This window comes from Podarcis bocagei (assembly GCF_964188305.1).
Source record: "Podarcis bocagei genome assembly, chromosome: 5".
Taxonomy (NCBI): Eukaryota; Metazoa; Chordata; class Lepidosauria; order Squamata; family Lacertidae; genus Podarcis; species Podarcis bocagei.
The window spans coordinates 78,530,684-78,551,852 of record NC_138129.1 but is presented as its reverse complement, the minus strand read 5'-3'; the positions used below and the strand labels follow the sequence as shown (position 1 = coordinate 78,551,852).

The 21,169-nt window shown below is 43.6% G+C and overlaps 1 protein-coding gene across 5 annotated transcripts in view; it reads right to left on the bottom strand.

The window, feature by feature from the left end:
* ALG14 (ALG14 UDP-N-acetylglucosaminyltransferase subunit) overlaps nt 1-21,169 on the bottom strand; it is a 44,870-nt gene that overhangs the window by 8,102 nt on the left and 15,599 nt on the right. For 2 of the 5 annotated variants that reach the window (XM_081194116.1, XM_081194112.1), the window contains 2 exons: nt 5,674-6,200; nt 1,856-4,255 (listed from right to left, as the gene is read on the bottom strand). In XM_081194116.1, coding sequence (XP_081050242.1) covers nt 5,970-6,200 — 231 coding nt within the window. In that variant the 3' untranslated portion in view covers nt 1,856-4,255; nt 5,674-5,969. Of the gene's footprint in view, nt 1-1,855; nt 4,256-5,673; nt 6,201-21,169 lie in introns of those variants that run through there. The other 3 variants (XM_081194113.1, XM_081194115.1, XM_081194114.1) reach the window with 2 other exon arrangements.

Below are 21,169 nucleotides of genomic sequence, written 5' to 3'. Positions count from 1 at the left end.
GCAATGCAAGAGATGAAAGAAGCAATAAATGAAATTTAAAATCAATATATTTCTTCTAATGTGCCAAGGCCTGAAGCCGACCTGTGCTTTGTTATGCAGGCAGCAACTGGGCTGTAACAGTTTAGCGTTAGGTTAAGATCTTTTCTCTCTCAAGGTTATGGTCGACTGAGGCATTTGCACCAGATTTGACTTCAAAATGTGCTTTGGCCTTGGCTTTTGGTTGCTGTACGAAACAGCCTGTTCCACTAATGGATCTTCCTTGTTCCACTGGCGATGAGATGTTTTCCCAACTTTAGGCGAGATTCATCTGTTCCAGAGCCTGTTAATGTGTTGACACCAGATCACTTTTGAAAACAAGCTAAACAAGTCTAAACAAGCCAGGAGTGGCTTCCAAAAAACCCTGCAAAAAGGTTGCAGGCAGGGCAGCAGGGATGACACCTGCCTATGAAACTGCAGTACAGATCAAAGTAAAGACTTTGACTTTGCAAATTAAAAAACTCAACAGAAACATGCATCTTGCCCTGGGCAGCCCTAGTAGGGTTGCCTTTTAATATACCCAGACTGTCAGAACACCATTAAAGAAATTGCAAAACATATGCTGCAGCATTCTTTGTTGCTGCCCTACCCTAACTAAGGCATCTGACACCTATATCAGCTTTATCTCTCTACCACCCTGCCTCAAAGTTGCTAAGGTTGGCCTACCTGAGTTTTTAATGTCATGTCCCTCCCCACTTTGGAAAAACAACAACAACAACTATGTTATGCATTGAAAACTGATAGGGATTCCCAACTGATTGTTTGCTGACAATGAGGCACCAATGTGCAAAGCAGGAGAGTGGCATTTGCAGGGGGAAAGCTTTCATCGGTCCCAGCTTCTCCTCTGCAACCTCTCTACCTGGCCGCCTCCCTTTCCTCCCTTCCTGCCCTGCAAATGGAGAGAAAATAGAGGGCTGGAGAAGGGTGGAGTTGAAGAGGAAAAGCAGCAGGCAAGGGAAGGGTTAACTACCCAGCTCCTATTTTCTTGCCCACAAATGCTTCTGTACCACAGCCATTTCTCGCATTTTTAGGAGAAGACCCCACTGGCTATACTATGGCCCCATGAATTGTCCTCTGGAAACATTGTGGAAATGGGCTTTTTCAGTTTTTGCACCAACCCTCTGGAAACCCTCAAGAGATTCAGGAAACTTCATTGCTTGGATGTTTTAAATGCTTGTTAAAAACCTAGGCTTGCTTACTTAGGCCTTTACTGATGTTTAAAAGGCTTATCCTGGTTAGCAGCTGAGATTGTTCATAACTGATGGATTTTTAAAAATCAAGTTAGTTAGTTAGGATACTTGAAAACCAATTACTGATTTTTCCTCTTAAAAGGCGAGGATATAAATTATATGATGATGATGATGATGATGATGATGATGATGATGATCTGCTTTAGTTGTATCTAGCATTAATGGACCAAATGGTCTGGTTTAGTATATAGGTCTTTACTGTTAGTTTGAGCAAGTGTGTCTCTCCACTGTCTTGCTGAAATCCTTCAACTCAGGGATAGAGAATCTTTGGCCCTCCAGATGTTGTCAGCTTACAACTCTCATCATCAGCTGGTTGGGGCTGATGGGAATTAAGAGTCCAACAACATCTGGAGGACCACAGCTTCCCCATCCCTGCTTCAACTGGAAATGTGGGGGACCCAACCAGAGTCCTCCAACCACCTATGTTTTCTATTAACACTGAGCTATGGGAGTTGTTCCACATGTAAGCAAATGCAGTGCAGCAGCATCTTTTAGACTACATAACAAACTGAGTGACACAAAAATATATAAGGACCGTGCAATAAATATTCCCAGGGAACGAAAAAGAGTTTTAGCCATAACAGGCAGTAAGTACATCTTCCTTTATTTACCGAAACAATTTGCAAGGCTGCAGGAAGTCCTGATAATATAACCCCCATTTGAGTTACTAGGCCAAAAGCTAGCACACATAAGTCGAAGCGAGGGTCAGGTCATTCCCAAGGATATTAAGTGCTGAGCCATACATTTTGCACAGAATTCTTCCCAAGAAAGCGTTTTAGCCCTTTAGGTTCCATGGAGAAGCCATTAAACACATTAATGGCTCTGCGGCAGCTAAACACAAGGTTACTTTTGGGTATTTGATTTATTTCACACCTAAGCCAAAGGATAAAAATGCACTAGAAACCAAACACTGTTTTCTACAGTAGGGAAAGCTGAGGTCTATGTATTCACACTGGATGGGAATATTTGTTAATTTCTTTTAAAAAATATATTTCACATTTTTGTATCCTGCCTTTCATCCTACAATGGAGCACAGAGTGGCTAACAGCATAAAACAACGCATTCTTCACAAAACCATTAAATGAACTAACAGGTTCTCATCAATAAAGACAGCAGAAGCTAAGAGCTCCATAACACCAGTTAAACCTCCAAGGCCTAGACAAATAGGTGAGCTTCCAAATTCTGCCTAGAGTGGAGGACAACCTGATTTCACCCAGGAGGAGGTTCATAGAATCATAGAATTGTAGAGTTAGGAGGGATCCCAAGGGTCATCTAGTCCAACCCCCTGCAATGCAGGAATTTCAGCTAAAGCATCCATGACTGATGGCCACCCAAACTCTGCTTAAAAACCTCCAAGGAAGGAGAGTCCACAACCTTCCAAGGGTTGGTTCAAACGGCTCTTACTGTCAGAAAGTTCTTTTTGATGTTTACTGAGAATCTCCTTTCTTGTAACTTGAAGCCATTGGTTCAAGTCCTACCCTCCAGAGCAGGAGAAAACCAGCTTGTTCCATAGGCAAGGTGCTGCCCCTGAGAATGCTGTCTTGTGTGACCATCTTCCTTGCTGCCAACACTGATGGAACCATGAGAAGGGCCTCTCCCATTGATCATAAAGTCCAGATTAGAAAGTACAGTGGTACCTCGGGTTAAGAACTTAAGTCGTTCTGGAGGTCTGCTCTTAACCTGAGGTACCACTTTAGCTAATGGGGCCTCCCGCCGTCGTCGTGCGATTTCTGTTCTCATCCTGAAGCAAAGTTCTTAACCCAAGGTACTGTTTCTGGGTTAGCGGAGTCTGTAACCTGAAGCATCTGTAACCCGAGGTACCACTGTACTGAGAAAGGCGCTCCTTCGATTACTTGGGTGACAAGTTGTTCATGGTTTCGTACACTAGCACTTTGAACTGTGTGTGGTAGTTCACTGGCAGCCAATGCAGTGAAGATCAGGCGATAAGATTCCTTCTCACTGCTCTTTCAGTGGGATTTTGCATCAGCTGCAGCTTCTGGACTATTTTCAAGGATATCTGTAGTAGCCTGTACAGGTTATTAGAACATAGATATTCAAGGTTAGACTATCTTGGTCCAGGAACAGTGGTAGCTGGTGAAACATCCAGAGCTGGGCATCAGCACTCCTTATCACCGTAGTCACTTTGGGCCCCAGTGACAGCTTGGAATTGATGAGAATTGCCAAGTTACATAGCTACTCTTTCTGTGGGAGTTTTACCCAACCCAGGGCAGGCCATCTTCCTAACTCATGAACTTGGGAATGGCTGACCCATAACATCTCACTCTTCTCAGAATTCAACATCAGTTTACTGGTCCTCATCTAGTCCATCAGACTCCAGACACAGGTCCAGCACCTGCACAGCCTTTCCGATGGAATGGAGATACGGAGCTGGGTGGAACCAGCATATTGGTGGTGCCATGCTCCAAATCACCAGATGATGTCTCCCAGTAGCTTCATGTAGATGCCAGTTCCTCTGCCGAAATGAAAACAGAGTGTTCCCAAAATGTGAACCAGGCTTCATGGGATATTAATTGAAGCATACCTTTTGGCCAAACTGAAGAGCACCTTCTGATAAAGGTTACTTATCAACCCATGTATCAACATGGCAGCATCAAGATGAATACTTATAGAGAAGCAGGCTTTTAATTTTTTTAAAAAAACCCTACTCATCCGAACAGTTTGCAAACCACAGGCACCTTCGCTTCTTCGTATCAAAGCTATCCCTCTCCATATTTTAACATCCCTCTAGAAAAAATGATCAAAAGTCACAGTTACTATAGAAAGTAAAAACTATCACTCTCTTGCAGTGATGTATAGGATTATTGTTTGGCTTCCTCGTGTTTCGTTTGTGCATCATGTGGACCTTTCCCACTTTTCTGTTACTCTCTTCAATGTATATGTTTCTCCAGCCAAAATTTGTTCATCGATGTGACTCAGTATATGCAGATGACAGATGTGTTTACATTGCTCTATATACAGAACAACATATATAGTTATGATTTGCCAGATGGGTGAAAAAAGGCTGCAACAGACTTAGAAAATAGATATTATGGGAGACTGGATTTTGCTAACAGTGTTTGATATTAAATGCCATTTCCCATTTAAGGGAGGGAATGGCTTCACACGCTAACTAAACATGTCTTGAACTTTTAAACATACAAAACCTACATATACTGAAGTTCACTGAGAAAGTGACATTTTACCTTTTTTGGCATCATTAACGCTCATTATACACACATGGGGCTGCAAAGTGGGCTAAAGAGTCTCACTGCTTCCTAATGACAGTTTCCTCCCTGTAATTCAACACTGTTAAAAGATTTAACGCTCGGCTTGGAAAAAATCTGTCTCCCTCGTGCACATGCGGTTCATCTGCTTGTGACATCCGCTACCTCTTTATTTATCTTAACAATTAAACACAATGCTTTAGAAAGCTTACTTTAGAACACAGGGCCAACTTTTGAGAGGCCAAAAGGAAAAATGATACTGGATTTAATGCTATGGGGTTTCTTTTTTGGAAAGGCTGCAGAACGAAAACTGTCCTCAGGCCAAGTTAATACGACCGTTTCCTTTATGCTCAAAATATTCACTAGGGATTTTGCTGCTTGCATACAGGAAACAAGGGCTGTGGTACCAGAACAAGATTCTGTTTCTTATAATTTAAGGGGCATGTTTAAGCAACCGCTCGGTGCAGCTATGGCTCTAAAGCCACTGCCCTGAATGGCCTTTAAGGAGAGACCTCAGGATCCCAACACACCACATAGTCTTACACCAGAAGGCAGGTAACGGGTAGAGTGAACAGGTCAGGGAGAAACTGCGTGCAAACAAATACAGCCCATTCCAGTTCTGACTTGTTCCACATGGAAAAGAGGGCAGAAGGAAATGTGGAATGTCAACATCTGACCAAGGCCAGTATCTTATCAGTTGGAATTCTCTATATAAAATCTCAACGGAATCTCATTGCAATAGACTAGAGCACCAGCCAACATCCTTGCCTTTAGTGACTGGGGAAAAACTTGTGACAGTAGGTGAATAAAACATTATTATGTGATTGCGAATGAGATGATTGCGGGGGACCAGCCCTACTTCCATGATTCCTAGGTGGTACCTTAGGGATAAGCCAACATCAAACGTCAGTTTCATGTTTTATATGGATATGAAGTGTGTGTGTGTGTGTGTGTGCATACAAAACATAAAGGAAAAAAGGAAAATCAACACAAATAAAATAAATACTTATATCCAATGAAAGCTGGGGAGGGGGAGGCTTTTTTTTCTTACTGTTTTTTACAGTGCCATGCACCTTGATGGACACCGCATCAATAATCCACTCCGCTGTGCGATTTCATCACAAACTAATATTCTCCCCCCCCTGCCATATTACTCCATTTACCTTATTCCCTGACTCATGAGAAAGGGACTTTTTAAAGAGATGAGGATGAAGGGCAGCAGTCCTGGAAACCAAAGTGATGAAATAGAGGTAGAGTTGAGCTCCTGACGGCAACTGGAAAGAGAAGCATAATCTTGTGGTGTCCAGCTATGCGATACTGGGCGGTACGCACATACGGTCCACTTTGGTTTTTAGAAATACAGTAACGAGTCTTGCTCGACTTGTGTAAACTTATGAAGGACCGGTTGGAAAAAAACATCAGCGTTGGTACTAAAACACATTGAGCTTGTCCTTTCGTGTCACACGATTCGCCCAAGATAGAGAGACTTGGGATACTTTTCTTTGAGTGCAGGCCACTGGACGATGAAATAATCTGAAAAGTGGTAAAGGATCTTCCCGGACAGAGACAGGTTTTCCACGCGGCAGATGCTCTCGACGTATACAATGGTTACGCTTTTTATCCCCAGCATCCTGAGCAGGAGGGCAGATGCGCATATGGGAACGCAAGTTCCTGGGCCATTGCACAAAACCTAAGAAGAAGAAAAAAATGCCAGACAGAAAATTAAATTTCAAAACCCCACCATTAATGGATAAATCCCATCAGTCATACAGGACGATAAAAAACAAAAGTGAAAGGCTAATGCAATTTCAGTTCAAGACAAAATAAAAAATGATTATTGGAAAAAACCAAAACCATTGCCTTCTCCACTGTCAAAATTTGGGGTTTTAAGGTGCAGAGAATCTAGTATTTGCTTGTATTATTCTGTAAACTGCAATCTATGGTGACAAATAAATGAAGATGGCTTCCATTGAGTCAAAACAGGGCTTAGATATCAATTCGCAGCAGTTCTCTGGGAAGAGGGCTTTCTGATCCCAGCCATCTGACATCCATTTTTATATAACAACAAAATGCCTTGTGGCACCTTAAAGGCTAACACATTTATTATGGCTTAGTTTTCATGAACCAGAGTCCTGCTTCATCAGATGCAGCTGATGTTGTTTTTGCTGCAACATGCTAACACAGCTCCCCTTCTGGAAATGGTTATGTTTTGCTATTTGTCCAGGCTTTCGGCAGGGGATAGGTGCGTTTAGGAGTTTTAGGGCATTTTAATTATTGCATACTGGATGTTGTTTTATTTCGGGTTTTGTGCTGCTGACTGCCCTGGGTACCCTTCAGAGAGAAAGGGGCAGGATACAAATTGAACAAATGAGCACAAAACTTTTCTACAGATACTGAGGACTGAATCTTGACCCAAAAGTGTAACTTGCCACCTATGGCCTTTGAGAGTGAGACCACGTCTGCACCATACAATTAAAGAACTACTAAGCCGTTTTTAACTGTTGTGGTCCCCCCCCCCAAAAAAAAAATCCTGGGAAACTGTAGTTTGTTAAGGGGGCCAAGAGTTGTTGGGAGACCCCCGATTCTCACAATTTCCAGAGTAGTTTAACAATCCATCTCTCCTCCCACGGAACTTGGGAATTGTAGTTATGTGAGGGGAATAGGGGTCTCCTAAAAACTCTCCACACCCTTAACTAACTATAGAATTCCCAGGATTCTTTTTTGGGGGGAGTCATTATTGTTAAAGGGATTCAACAGCGCTGTAAAAATATGGTGTGGATGCAGCCTGAGAGAATGCATATTGCACACAGGGATGTAGAAATTCTCAAATAAATTCCCAGGGCATGGGTGTCACTGGACCATTCCTTCCTTTGTTACTACCCTTCTTTTATTTCACTCAGGCAACAATCCCAATTCCACTCCTATCCTTGTGATGATCCTTTCAGTAACAAAGGGGCAACCAATCTGGCGCTGAAATGCTCAGGGGTCACCCAATCTTTTTGTCTCTACTGTCCTTTCTAGGGCTAGGTGATTGGAATCCAACTGTGGAAATTAATTTGACCCCCCCCCCCGCTTCATGGCTGCTGGCCTAACTTTGGGGGGGCTCTTCCAGCTGAGGTTCTGTTATACATGTACCCTGCCTTGTTCACTGATTTTTTTTCAGAGGGCCCGGTTCTTAAATTGCTCCTGTTTTTAAACCCTGTCATGCTTTGGGTCGGGTTTTTCCAAACTTTGGCCTCCAGCTGTTTTGGGACTACAATTCCCATCATCCCTCACCACTGGTCTTTCTAGCTAGAGATGATGGGAGTTGTAGTCCCAAAACAGCTGGAGAACCCAAGTTTGGGAAACACTGCTTTAGATGGAGGCTGTCATTGTCACAAATTAAAAAGACAACCCCCCCCCAAAAAAAATAGGGTGGAGGAGACAGCAGAGGTAAAGCACAGCTCACGGGTGGCTGGGTACCCATTTGCCCCAGCTTGGCTACAGATCTGGGTGGGAAAGTGCCGAAAAATTCCCCTACAATGGAAAAGTAGCTTAGGGGGAGGGAATTGTTGGAGGGGACAGGAATGATGTGAGCATGTCTGTGGGAAGGTACATAAGAATCAACTACTTCAAAAGTGCTAAGAGTAACTGGGGCCCCCTGCCTTGAGGCCTACAATCTGTTAACAGCACCATGGCATAATTACAAATGGCGTGTGCTACCACATACTAGATTGAGGAGAAAGAGCTAAACATGGGAATGCCGTTTCTGCTAGTACCCTATTTCCTCTCACATGTAGTCCTGTTTGGCGTGTTGGATATTTGATGGGTTTTGGTTTTTTCGTCCTGCTTTTACTGCTAGCTGCCTAAAACTTCTAAATCAGATGGGGTTCTACAGAAATATTAAATCAAAATGTGTGCCTTAACGTGCGCCAAGGAAGCTTGCAGTTCTGAGAAAATTATCAGGGAAAATAATAATGTGCTGTGGGACTATCCAAGATTTCTGTGGGGAGAAGAGGAATTGCGAATGTGGTCAGCATGAGTCATCCATGAATTTATTATAATTAGGCTTTGGAGAACTCTTTTCGTAGGCTATTGTGGGGATGAACAGCTAATAAGAGAAAAAAATAAACTGCAGGAGTCTGCTTTAAGAATTTCCTCCCCTCCTCCTTGTCTTATTCTCCCATTGAAATAAATAGTAACTGGTTCCCCCATTAGGGTAGAAAGGCATCTTAAAATCTGCAATAGCAATTTGGGCATAGTTGTTCTACAGTTCTTATTAACTGTTCAACAGTTTTAATTCAAGAGAGAATCACCTCACAAATTCTGTGTCGGCAGAACTGTAATGTGTCCCTTACCATGTTCCATTTTCACCCAGATACAACTTTCCATGAGATTAGTTCACAGCATTTTGACCACCTCTGTTTGACGGTATTCTTGAGGTGTCAACAACTGGCCACATCCAGCCCCCCCCCCCGAGTACTAATTATCCACACACTTCCAACTGCCAGCCCACAAGGGAAAGAAAATATGGAAGAAGCAGAGGCTGTAGCCAATTGTTTTGCCAGAAATCCACTATGGTGTGTGGAACCGGTCTGCTCCCCTCTTTCACCTCCAGTAAGAGAATGTGTTGACCAGAGCTCTGTTCTTTTAATTAGGACTGTAACCTTTAATTAATTAATCAGTTAGTTCAAAAAACCTTTTGACTCAGTGCGGAGAACACGTGGCCTTCCAGATATTGTTGGTGTCTAACTCACATCAAACTGAGCTAGCATGGTGAACAGTCAGGGATGCTAGAAAATTATAGGTCAGCAACATCTGGGGGGCTATAAGTTCCCTGCCCCAGTTTTAAATCAACTGAAAAGACTTCCCCAACACATTTTAATGTACACACAGGCCCCATTTTCATTATATGAAAATTCACTTATCCAAACAAGAGGAGTTAGTACCCAAACCTCGCTATACACACTGCAGATTCAGATATCCAAATAGCCAGACCTGCTTGTAGTACTGTAAACAAATAAGCAACCTTAAACAAATCTCACTTTTTTGTGTTTTGCCGGTGTGTGCAGCCGTTTCACCAGAAATCATTGGGGAGAGAGGGAGTGAGACACTGGACATTCCTTGTTTCCCTTCTGCAAGGTTTCAGAGGGTTTTCTTGAGTTTCTACATCCCTTTGGGGTCAAAATTCCATGGTCGGGAACGCAGTAGAATTTTTACCATAGAAATTAATGGAAATTGTTGACTCATTCTGCGAACGCTTACCTAACAAACGATTTCCTGATAATGCATTGTGTTCAGATAGCGAAACCTGAGTCTACTCACCTAAAATTGGCTAGGTCCACATTGGAAGAGGTACTCTCCCTTCACTTTCACAGAGAAGGGAACATTTAGCCTAAGATGGTGCCTCCAAAACCAAGTATGTTACCCCCCCCCCATAAAACAAGCTGATAAACAAGTTTAAATCTTTCAAACAAATTGCCTGAGCAAATTTATACATTATTCAATTTGTTGAATCAATTGATTTCTTTAATTGGGCAGTAATTGTACTTTCATAGAACCTTTACGATCCAGTGTTCGCGTAGCCGAAGGTTTCCCTGTGCTGAAAAGATGTCCTCTGGGCTTTGTCTATATTACTTTCTTTCTCTATTCCATTGCAGGGATTTCACTTGCCTTCCCCTTCACAGTACAAAGAGTAACAGGCTGTTGTAACAAAAACTGCAGGTCTGCATTGAGCTTTTCTACCCTTCCTCACTCCCACAACCAGCTTAACCTACCCTGAGCCCTTCCATCATTTCAGTGTGTTTTTAATTGGCTGCTGCTGGTGAAATGATTGAAATAGCATCAGGATACAGAGAAAGTTAAACTAGACCCTACCAATGGAAAGAGCCTGACACAGGACTCCTGTTTTCTGCGATACTTATGTTCTTTGCAATCTGCAGAGCTAACCACAGAACATAACACTGAAAGTCCTAAATACCTGAGAGCATGCACTATGCAACAGAGTGGGATTTCCTTCAGAATTAATATGCATAGGGACTGCACTGTATAAACACTCCCAGGTTAACTGCAAGTAGCAACCCACAAACAGGACCGAAATGCACAACTGTATATAGCAGCACCCTGTGAGCAAAGGAGAAAACAGATCCAGTTGATGTAGGCAAAATGTATGAAGACAGCAGAAACCATTCCTCGTTCCCCCTCCCCCCAGACTTGGCATCCATTGAACTTTGACACTTTGCAGATGAAAGCTGCCTCAGTCTACTGAATGTGTAAATCTGTGCGAATGACATTTACTAGTTTCCAATGCAGAAACCAAGCTCCCAGCCTTGCATGGATTAAATGTCAGCCAAACTGTCCATAGAAGGGAGAAAGACACTTTTAGGCCACTTGTTGAAACAAATGAACTCCTATGTGTATTTTAATTCCACTTTGGAGATCTCGGGATGTTCCCAAGCTAAAAGAAACGAAATAGGACAATGATTCCAGACTCTTGGTGCAAACCCACACATTTTGAGCATGCAGCCGTTCTGCTGAAGAAAGGCTTAAGGCCCTTATCAGAGCGGAAAGCTACCGTAGACACTGGCCTTTGTAAGTCCAGCAGTGGTAGTGTAACACACTGTATTTCCATGTTCCTTGCCAAAGCCTGCTTTGTGGCCAAATAACCGCCTGAACTTTGGCAGTGATTCGTGAAGGCACCTAACAGCATCTTTGTCCTCCCTCATTTGCTAGTGCCTTACAAAACAAAGAGCAATTATAAGGGCCTTTCCCACATGGAACAGTTGGCATGGCAGAACAGCTATGATGTTAAATTAGTATGTGTTTGAAATCCCTGCTTGGACACTTAAGCTGTAATCCTGCCATGTTGTTCACACACTGTTTTAATGGGGCTTATACATGAGTGGCCCCTTTACAGAGTTCCAGCCAAGTGTTTCTAGGAAGCCTTAGGCAACCCACTATACATGTGTGTGCGCCTGTTTAATTAATTAACAGCAGGGGAAGAGTGCTCTTGCGATCAAATCCTGCAACTTGGTTATACTGAACTTTTGATGTGACTAAGTAACAAGAGGGTTAGCTCTAGCTAGCCAGACCTCGGCCTAAACTGCCTCTGCTGCAGCCACTGAGAAGCTTTTGAGAGCCCTGGCAGCTTTGTAGAGCAGGGTGAGAGAGAAGACGAGTTGCTTCCATTGCCTAGTTGGAATGCAAGCAGCACAGAGATGGTTGCAATTGGTTTATAATGACAAGGGGTGACTGTAGAGATAAGGAAGCCTCACCTCATTTGCCACTCCTACTCTCCATACACCCTTTGCTAGGTGGGGCATGGAGGTGGAGTAGGTTTAGACTGCAGAATTAACTGGTTTTTCCAGATGCGTGATGCAAGGATGCTTTGGAATCACAAAAATAGAGAGACACCCCCCCACACACTTTTAAGATTCATGAAGGCAAAATGATTGATGGCCAAGACTGATAAAAGGCTTATACTGTGGCATCCTTACACTGGAGACAAATAAAGAAGTGAAGGCAAGTTTTATATGTTTTACTGTGGTTTTATAATTGTTAGAAGCCACCCAGAGTGGCTGGGGCAACCCAGTCAGATGGGCAGCATATGAATAATAAAAGTGCTGTTTTATTACTGTTGCTATTACTACCACCACCACCACCACCACCACTACTACTACTATTAACCTGGGCTATATAAAGTGATTGCATGAGCAATTACTTCTTGATACACCCCATTCTACAATAACACTTACAAGGAAATGGCACAGGCAGAGCCTTGCTTACTGGTTTTGCTAGAAGCACAGGAGAGCTGCCCTATGTTACACAGCCACCCATTTTGTGCTCTTCTGTGGGGTACTTTATAGCCTCGTGGATATCCAATGGCCCCATATTACTCCAAAGTTTTGGGGCAGGTGTTGTGGTGTGGGGATAGATGTGGCAAAACTGAGGAAGCGATCCACTGCTACATGAAATCCTAAAGCTTCAAAAGAGTATTTGCACGCTAGAGACCAGGAGCCCATCACAGGACCTCTCTACTGCTCAGTGCTACATGGAGTCTTTCATGCTTTTTGACGGTCCACGATTCCGTGTGCCTGCTTCCCAACTTTTGTTTTCCTCTTAAGCTACTTGATGGGCCATGCAAACACCAATTAAGGAGTGGACCATTAGTAGATGTATTTCCTTAACCAAGGTGGAGCACAAGAACCTAAGAAGCTGCCTTACACTGATTCAGATCATTGGTCCATTTAGCTCGGGAACAACTACACTAGGAATGGGCAGCTGGATTCTTATCTCCCTCACCCACTGCAGACCAACTGATGGGTGGGAGGAGCCACCCACTTGTTGGTCACAGGGTGTCATGGCATCAGGTGACTGACAAGAGGCAAAGTTCAAAGGAGGTTGCTGCAGATGCTGATTTGTCTGCTAGAGCAACCACCTTGGAAGATAAGGATTTAGTGTGCCTTCAAAGAGGCTCCCTTTTAATGGACCATCAGCTGAAGGTGTTTCTAAAACTGGAGCATTTGTCCCTCTGCAGAGAAAGCAGCAGCTTGTATTCAAAGTGCTTGGGGAAGCACTCTGAATACAACCTGCTTCCTTCTGAGAGAGGAGTGCGCCACATAAAACACAGAACTTTTTTTTCTTTCCGAAGGAAGCTTGCACAGCCCCTTGTGCTGTGCTTCCCAAGAGCCTGACAAGCAGCTGACTGTTGGGTGCTTGGGAAGCACTGCCCCAGAGGTTTTGGGTTTGCTGGGCACAGCACTTCAGCCAGCCGATTGTGCATGCAAAGCCCCTTGCAACAAAGCCCCACCTTTACCTGCCCCTCACCTGACATCAGGTGTAGGGCAGGTGGCATGCATGGACAAAACAGCCTGGCAGGATAAATGGAGGTGCCTGATTTAGTTACTGAACAAGCAAGAAAGGATTTAAAGAAGAAATGTTCTGGCTTAGAACTGTGGTTTCACCACTGGATGACTCTGAACTGTTATTTTACTTTTCTTCTCAGGCAGGGAACTTTGAGGACAGAAGAGAGCATTGGGAAGCTGTCAGACGGATCAGACTCCTTTTGTTTGAGCTGCCACTTTTCCTCCTCAGAGGCATTTACAAGGGGTGCCGAAATTATCCTATCAGGACTGAAGCACATTCCCTTACTACCTTCATGGCCCATGTTGTGGGTCCCTAAATCTCTAGGGAGTTAGGGACCCTTCCGATCATAGGTGCTTCCCATTCTGTGAACCAAGCTTTCCTGGCCTTGGCTCACCATATGACAGTGACCCCCCCCCTTCTTCCCTCTACTGCTCAATATTTTCTTAATTTCCTCAACTTTCACTGTTCTGTTTTCTTTTGCTTACTTTTTTGTTTCGGCTGCCTTTCCACTTATACCTCAAGCTCACAGAGACAATTTGACCTCCTGGAGCATTTCCTCTGCTGTGCCTTCACTGTCAAAACAGTCACAAGGTTTTGGGATCTAGCCACAATAATGTATTCTATGCATTTGCAAGTTACTTTTCAGCTAAGGCAGCTCCCAATGTGACTTAGGTCACATGTACACTATACCATTCAAGTGTTGCTACACCATTTTAAAATTCACGGAGAATCCTAAGAAATATAGCTTGTAAAGGGTGCCGGGAACTGTAGCTCTGTGAAATAAGCACCCTTAACAAACTACAGATTCCAGGATCAGCTGTGTTTTCTTCCGCAGCCTCAGGTGGAACGGCTGGCTGTTACATCCATCTGGCTTTCCAAGAAGATTGCACAGCAATTATTTCTGGTCCAGCCTTGCAAGCAAGCCCGCAACAATTACCAACCCACAATTTCAAACAGCCTGTCTGCCTGCTCATATAGGTTTTTAAAATTAAATACAGCCCCTTACAAATTAAAACAAATCCTTTAATTTCATACCCTTACAAGTTGTTGGCAAAAGAACAGTTGCTCTGGGACTGGTGAGGAACGAGACGTCTAGCACCTCTGCTTTGAGGTAACTTCAAATAAGAAATTCTCCCCCTACTTTCCTTTACAGCCTGAATGTAAAGCACACACCCCTTTTTACCCAAACTGACACAGGCGGCTCAATCCTAAACATGCTGACTTGAAAGACAGGTCCAGCTGTGCTCAGCGAGGCTTGTCCCAGGCCTTTGGTTTACAGTGGAATAAGCCCTGTTCAACACAGCGGGGCTTATTTCAGAATAAACATGCATAGAGATAACACTGAAATTCTAATCACGTTTACTCAGAAATGAGCTCCACTGAACTCAGTGAGACTTACTTCCATGCAAACATGCTTAGGTTTGGGCGGCAATTCACATTCTACTCCAAAGGACTGTTCGCAGCTGGGCATTGCGGTGGAAGGTGGTCTTCTCTGTTCTCCATGCCTTCTTAATTTGGCAATGCTTGCTAAGCTCAGATCCGGAAGCCACTTTCAATTAATGGGGCCAAACCAGAGTAACCACAACACGTCTTGGAACAGGGAGCCTGGGAATAAACTTCTCCCTCCAGCATTTTTCAGTCTGCTTCCTCCTATAGCTCCTTCAACCTTTCAAATTCCAAGAAGAGGAGTTAAAACCAGAAAGCTGCTTTTTGTGATTATGGGGGAAGTATCTCAGCTGTGGAAAATAATTCAATGGCAGCTTCTGCAAGTATGAAGGTAAAAGTATTAACAGACTGATTCATGGTGAAATACTAAATGATCATAAGAGAACTGGATAGAATATGTGAAATGGATTTCTTGTATTTTAAAAAGGTTTATGCTGTAGAAAAGCTGCATGGATGTTTTAAAGAAAAGACTCTGGATTAACATTTGGTTGCCTAAGGAGAAATTCATACTTGGCACAGGTAAATGCCTATTTGCAGGTCTGTTTTAAGCACTTCCTGAGGCTTGTGGTTTCCCATTGTAGGCCTGGTACCTCCTGTTTGCTAGAAACCTCCTCAGGTGGGTGAGAGTTGTCAGAATCACATAAATTACGTGCAAGTAGACTGTTCAGATCAACAGTTGATTCAAGTGCTTAGTACTGGCCCTCTTTGACTGTGCTGTTTCAGTAGGGTGGTTGCCCCAAATATTTGCACCAGCATGGTGGGAGGCTGTGCCACAAGACCCTATATTTTCTTTATGTTAAGATGCAAGAAAAGCCAAGGAGACTGCCTTTGGGAAAGAACGTCATGTCTTAACGATAAGGACAAAAGAGCTCTGTAAAAAAGTTAATTCTAAAATATGATAATTCACCAACAAAAAGGGGAAGGTCTGTTTGAAAAATGCACATAACCAAACATGTATTAGAAGCAACTCCAGAACTGGCCCTATTAAATATTTTCCAAGCATATATATGAATGCAAGCAGCTGCTTTATAGTGAGTAAGACGACTGGTCCGTCAAACCCAACATGGGCTTTTCTGACTGGTGATTGATTGAACCTAGGGCCTTATCAGCTGCACCACTGAGTTATAGCCCTGCAAAACCAAGTTTGTTTGTTTTTTTTTTTTTAAATGATGGTGTGGAAAATAAATAAGTGGAGGATGCCAGATCCAAAAATCAAAACACAATGATGGAAAGACTGAAGGAGCTCAATTAAACACACACTTTCCCAGGAACAGTCTTCAGGTTCCTCAAGCACATATCTGAAATTGCAATCTGGAATCCTTCAGTCTTCAAAGAAGGCTTATCTAGGTACCAAATTCTGGAACAATGTTTAAAAGGGCAGGAGAGGAGGCAAATAATATTGTGTGTGTGTGTGTGTGTGTGTGTGTGTGTGTGTGTGTGTGTGTGAGATAGCTGTCAACTTTTCCCTTTTCTTGCGAGGAATCCTATTCGGAATAAGGGAATTTCCCTTAAAAAAGGGAAAAGTTGACAGCTATGGTGTGTGTGTTGCCTTTCCTAAGTGGATTGTATTACTTGTTTTCACTATTGCTCAAAAAAGATGCCCTAACCCTATGCCACTAGGAACTTTACATGAATGCTTACATACATAAAAGAGGGGGCAGGGCGAGCACATCCATTGCTAAAGCTACAATATGCAGTGCTAACAGAAACCAGTGTTAATTTTTCTTCCGGAGTGTTCATGCTCCAACTGTGAACTTTTTAGCAGAAGTAGGTTGCAAATAAATGGAATTCCCCATTGCATAAATACGGATATTGAATACAGGCCAAAGAACATTGGTCTGGCACCAGCAAGACCACACTCGGAATGCTACGTTTATCCATTCATGTCATCCCCATTGTCAGGAGAACCAAGGAACAAGGGCAGGGGTAGTAGAGAGGAACCAGAGAGATACAGGAATTCATGGGGTTTAAGGACTTTAAAATGGGGGCATTGCTGATCCGAATGCCCATTTGCAATCCAGACAAATATGCAGCAAGGGCCACTTAACTCTGAGGTCAGAATTCACATTTCACATATGGAAAGAAGGATCCAGAGTGTCTCCTCAGAGGATTTTTGCCTCTGAGAACTCCTAGCAAATAAGCTGCAGAGGGAGGGTCATGTCTGTGGTTGCTCCTCCAGTGCTTTTTTTTTCAGCACGAGGTGAAGAACATTTCATTTCCCCAGACCTTTCAGTGTTTTTCAGTTGCTTTGTACTGATGTCATTCTCTGTTGGTTTTTTTTTTTAATTCCATGGCTGGTTTAATTCTGTTTTAGATTTCATGTTTACAAGTTAATTTTTTGTATCTTATGGTTTTTATTATTATTATTATTTTACTTCTAAACCACCTAGAGAACCTTTGCTACTGGGTGGTATAGAAATACTGCAAGTGAGTAGCCAGACTGTTCCTTCTTGGTCATGCATGCGGCAATGCAGCTTTTTGAAGCCAAGGTCCCCCTGCGCATCACATCATGGAGTCTCACATGTACTTTGGCTTGGTGATGTCCATTGGGACTGACAGGGTGGAAGGCAGAGATGAGAATGGCAGGTGGAGCCAGAACCAATGACAGGCAGGAGTCAGCCCCCCATCTCCCTCCCTGCCAAATTCTGCAAAGGCTCCTCCTTCAACTAAGGTGGAGGAAACTGACAGACAGGGCCACCTCCTAGACTGGACGCAAGTTAAGAGGGCAGGGAGTTAGGGGCTGGCTGAGAGGGTCCCCATCCTATTATCTACAGCTGCTCTGCATCCTGCCCTCCATGTGCATTGCGGGTGGGGAGGCAGATTGCAGGACTGTGACTAATGTGTGCACTTAAAGCCATGCTTAGGCAGTTTAAACTCAACTCTCTCTCTCCCCGCCCCCACCTCCAATTTTTCTAGCCAAAAGAGGCCTGACAGCTTGGATATTTCCAAAGCAGATATCCAAAAGAATGCAACCTCCGTTATTGATGAAACAAAGAACACTCAGACCTCTCTCATGCTATCAGATATTATTGCTTAGGTAATTATCAGCCACACTGTGTTCTTTCTAAATACTGGAGATCGTATCACAGCTTCCTCTCCTCTCCCCCTCCGGTACTCAGGAGGGCACTGAATAGAACCAGTTGAAACTGCATGTTCAACGCTATTAGAAGGTAATGGTCTGAAACCATACACAGAACTGCTGTACGCCGCATTTATTTCTGATGTCCTTAGTGCTGGAGGTGCGTTAACTGGTTTCAGGAGAGCTTCCCCGTTAACAGTAACAAAAGCAACCCTGGCTGCAGGCCTCCTTCCTAAAATACTAAAGCTGCACAAAAAATAATAGGGAATGGTGGTCCCAATCCAGAGCAAGTTAGTCCAAGTCCCATTTAAATCAGCGGGACAACTAAAGTTGTGCTGAACTTTTAAGTTCCCTTGAAATGGATGGGATTTAAGCATGACCGCCTCTGAATTGGGGTTTCATTTTTCTGCCTCTAATGTAGGAGCTTTGCCTTGTAGGTATGGATGACTTCTGTTTATATTTTCCTACATTGGCTGTTGTTGTTTAGTCGTTTAGTTGTGTCCGACTCTTCGTGACCCCATCGACCAGAGCACGCCAGGCACTCCTGTCTTCCACTGCCTCCCGCAGTTCAGTCAAACTCATGCTGGTAGCTTCGAGAACACTGTCCAGCCATCTAGTCTTCTGTCGTCCCCCTTGTGCCCTTCATCTTTCCCAACATCAGGGTCTTTTCCAGGGAGTCTTCTCTTCTCATGAGGTGGCCAAAGTATTGGAGCCTCAGCTTCAGGATCTGTCCTTCCAGTGAGCACTCAGGGCTGATTTCCTTAAGAATGGAGAGGTTTGATCTTCTTGCAGTCCACGGGACTCTCAAGAGTCTCCTCCAGCACCATAAATCAAAAGCATCAATTCTTCGGCGACCAGCCTTCTTTATGGTCCAGCTCTCACTTCCATACATCACTACTGGGAAAACCATAGCTTTCACTATATGGACCTTTGTCGGCAAGGTGATGTCTCTGCTTTTTAAGATGCTGTCTAGGTTTGTCATCGCTTTTCTCCCAAGAAGCAGGCGTCTTTTAATTTCGTGACTGCTGTCACCATCTGCAGTGATCATGGAGCCCAATTAAGTAAAATCTCTCACTGCCTCCATTTCTTCCCCTTCTATTTGCCAGGAGGTGATGGGACCAGTGGCCAGGATCTTAGTTGGCCATTATATTTTCCAATTAAGTTTCTGACTTGGTTGCTTTGCAGCACTGGATTGTATATCTAGGCCAGGGGTTGCTAACCTGTGGCCTTCCAGATGTTTCTGAATGGCACTTTCCACCAACTCCAACCATGGCCAGTGGTCAGGGAGGATGAGGACTATAGTTCAGAAACATCTGGAGGGTCACATCTTAGCCAGCCCTGATATTGACTGAAATTAATATGGGCTGTATAAAGAATTCAAATTGTTGCTTTTTGGTTGTTGTTCAGAACAATTGTTATGATCCTGCCAACTTTAGATATGTTTAAGTTTAATTGATTTCAGCAGGCAAATTGAACATGTTCTTAACTCTCTCATACTGAAACCAATGGGATTAAAAGTGCGCTCAGCTTAAGTTCTGTCATGCTCAATATTAACAAAATGAACATTACACAGATGCATCCACTGCAGCTTATAGGAATGTCTCATGTTAGCAATTTGCAATTCTTATTATTGGCACAAATATATTTCTAGTCGACTTGAAGGCATTTCTCCCCCTTGAAATTATACGTGAAGGGGAAGAGACCAAACTTTTCACACTGGGTGTTCTGCTCTGGCCTTGCAAAGGAGCCCTGGGGTGACGTGGCAAGGGAAGGTCAGTTGTTGCAGGACCAAGGAGAGCTCCTAGTCATTAAGAGTTCTGGGGCAAACTGGTGGGTGACCAGCTCTATTTCTCTGTAATATCCAAATTGGAGAGGCTATGCAAGCCCTGGAGCAGTGCCTGAACTTGCTGGTGGGCTGGATGAGGACCAAGAAACTGACTCTGAATCCTGGTAAACCAGAGGCACTCTGGGTGAGTGGTTCCCAAGTCTGGATAATTGATCAATTGACTGTTTGGGACGGGGTTGCACTCTCCCTGAAAAAGCTGGTTCATAGTCTGGGGAGTGCTCCGGCTTTGGCTGATATGAGAGTTGCAGCTGTTTCTTAACCGAGACAGCCCGACTGCTGTTGCCCATGCGCTGTAACTTCCAGATTGGATTGCTGCATTGTGCTCTATGTGAGGCTGCCCTTGAGAATGGCAGGTATGGTCTTCTCAGGAGGTCTAATCCATCCAATGTCAGAATCAGGTCTTTAGTGTGGCAGCACCTATCTTTACATATCGGACAAAGTGTCATCGCTATTGTCTTTCTGGCAGGCCTGTCTGGGATAGCTCAGTCAGTACAGGACGAGGCTCTTAATTTCAGGGTCATGGATACGAGCCCCAAGTTGGCCTTCTTGCCTGCCGAGGACACCATATCCAGCTGTACCCATCTTTAGGTAGGTCTTCAAAGAACAGAGGTTGAGAACATAAGAGGAGCAAGACATCTAGCCCAGAATTCTGTTCTCACAGTGGCCAACTCTATGAGAAATATTGACCTGCCCACATTAGGACTTTACACATCAAGGGTGATATCCAATGCCCTTGTTGTGTTAGCACAAGGATCTATGGTATCCTCCCCCCCTTGCACACCCTACATCTGTTCCAGAGAGTTGGGGAAAACCCTACAGATTTAGGAAGTGCATGGAGGGGACAGCAGGGAAAGAAGATTCCGTTGTGCAAGCAGAAATCCTTTTGCAACATTCACCTAGCACTACTTTAGATACAACCCCAATATGTGTGTTCTCCAATTTAAAAAAGCACATGAGACAATACACACACGCACACCTGTGCGAGCACACACAGAGCAGTATTTTCTCAGACAAGTTATGGATGGAAAACCCCCACAAAGCAACTTAGCAAATTCTCTCTAGCAGAAGAAATCTACTTTTTAATCATCATCATCATCATCCATTTTTCTATGTTCTCTGTAAACTTCAGAGATCAGGACAGAAGAAACCAATAATATACTGGAAAGTAATCTAGGTTTGTACTCTCTCCTCTTATAAAAAGTGGGGGGGGGGGGAATCCCTAATGCAAATCATGCTACAAAGGAACAATACCTTATTATCCATTCTAGCATGCTACAGAAGCGCTATGAACTTAAGACATTTTGAGAGCTGCGGAGAGAATGGAAAGTCTTAGCTAAGTGAAATAAAGATCGCCTTTCATCACTGTGTGAGCGTTTCTATAACAATTGTATCTGTTTGCTATGGTGGAACTTAGCAAGACTGTGAATCCAGCACCTTACACTGC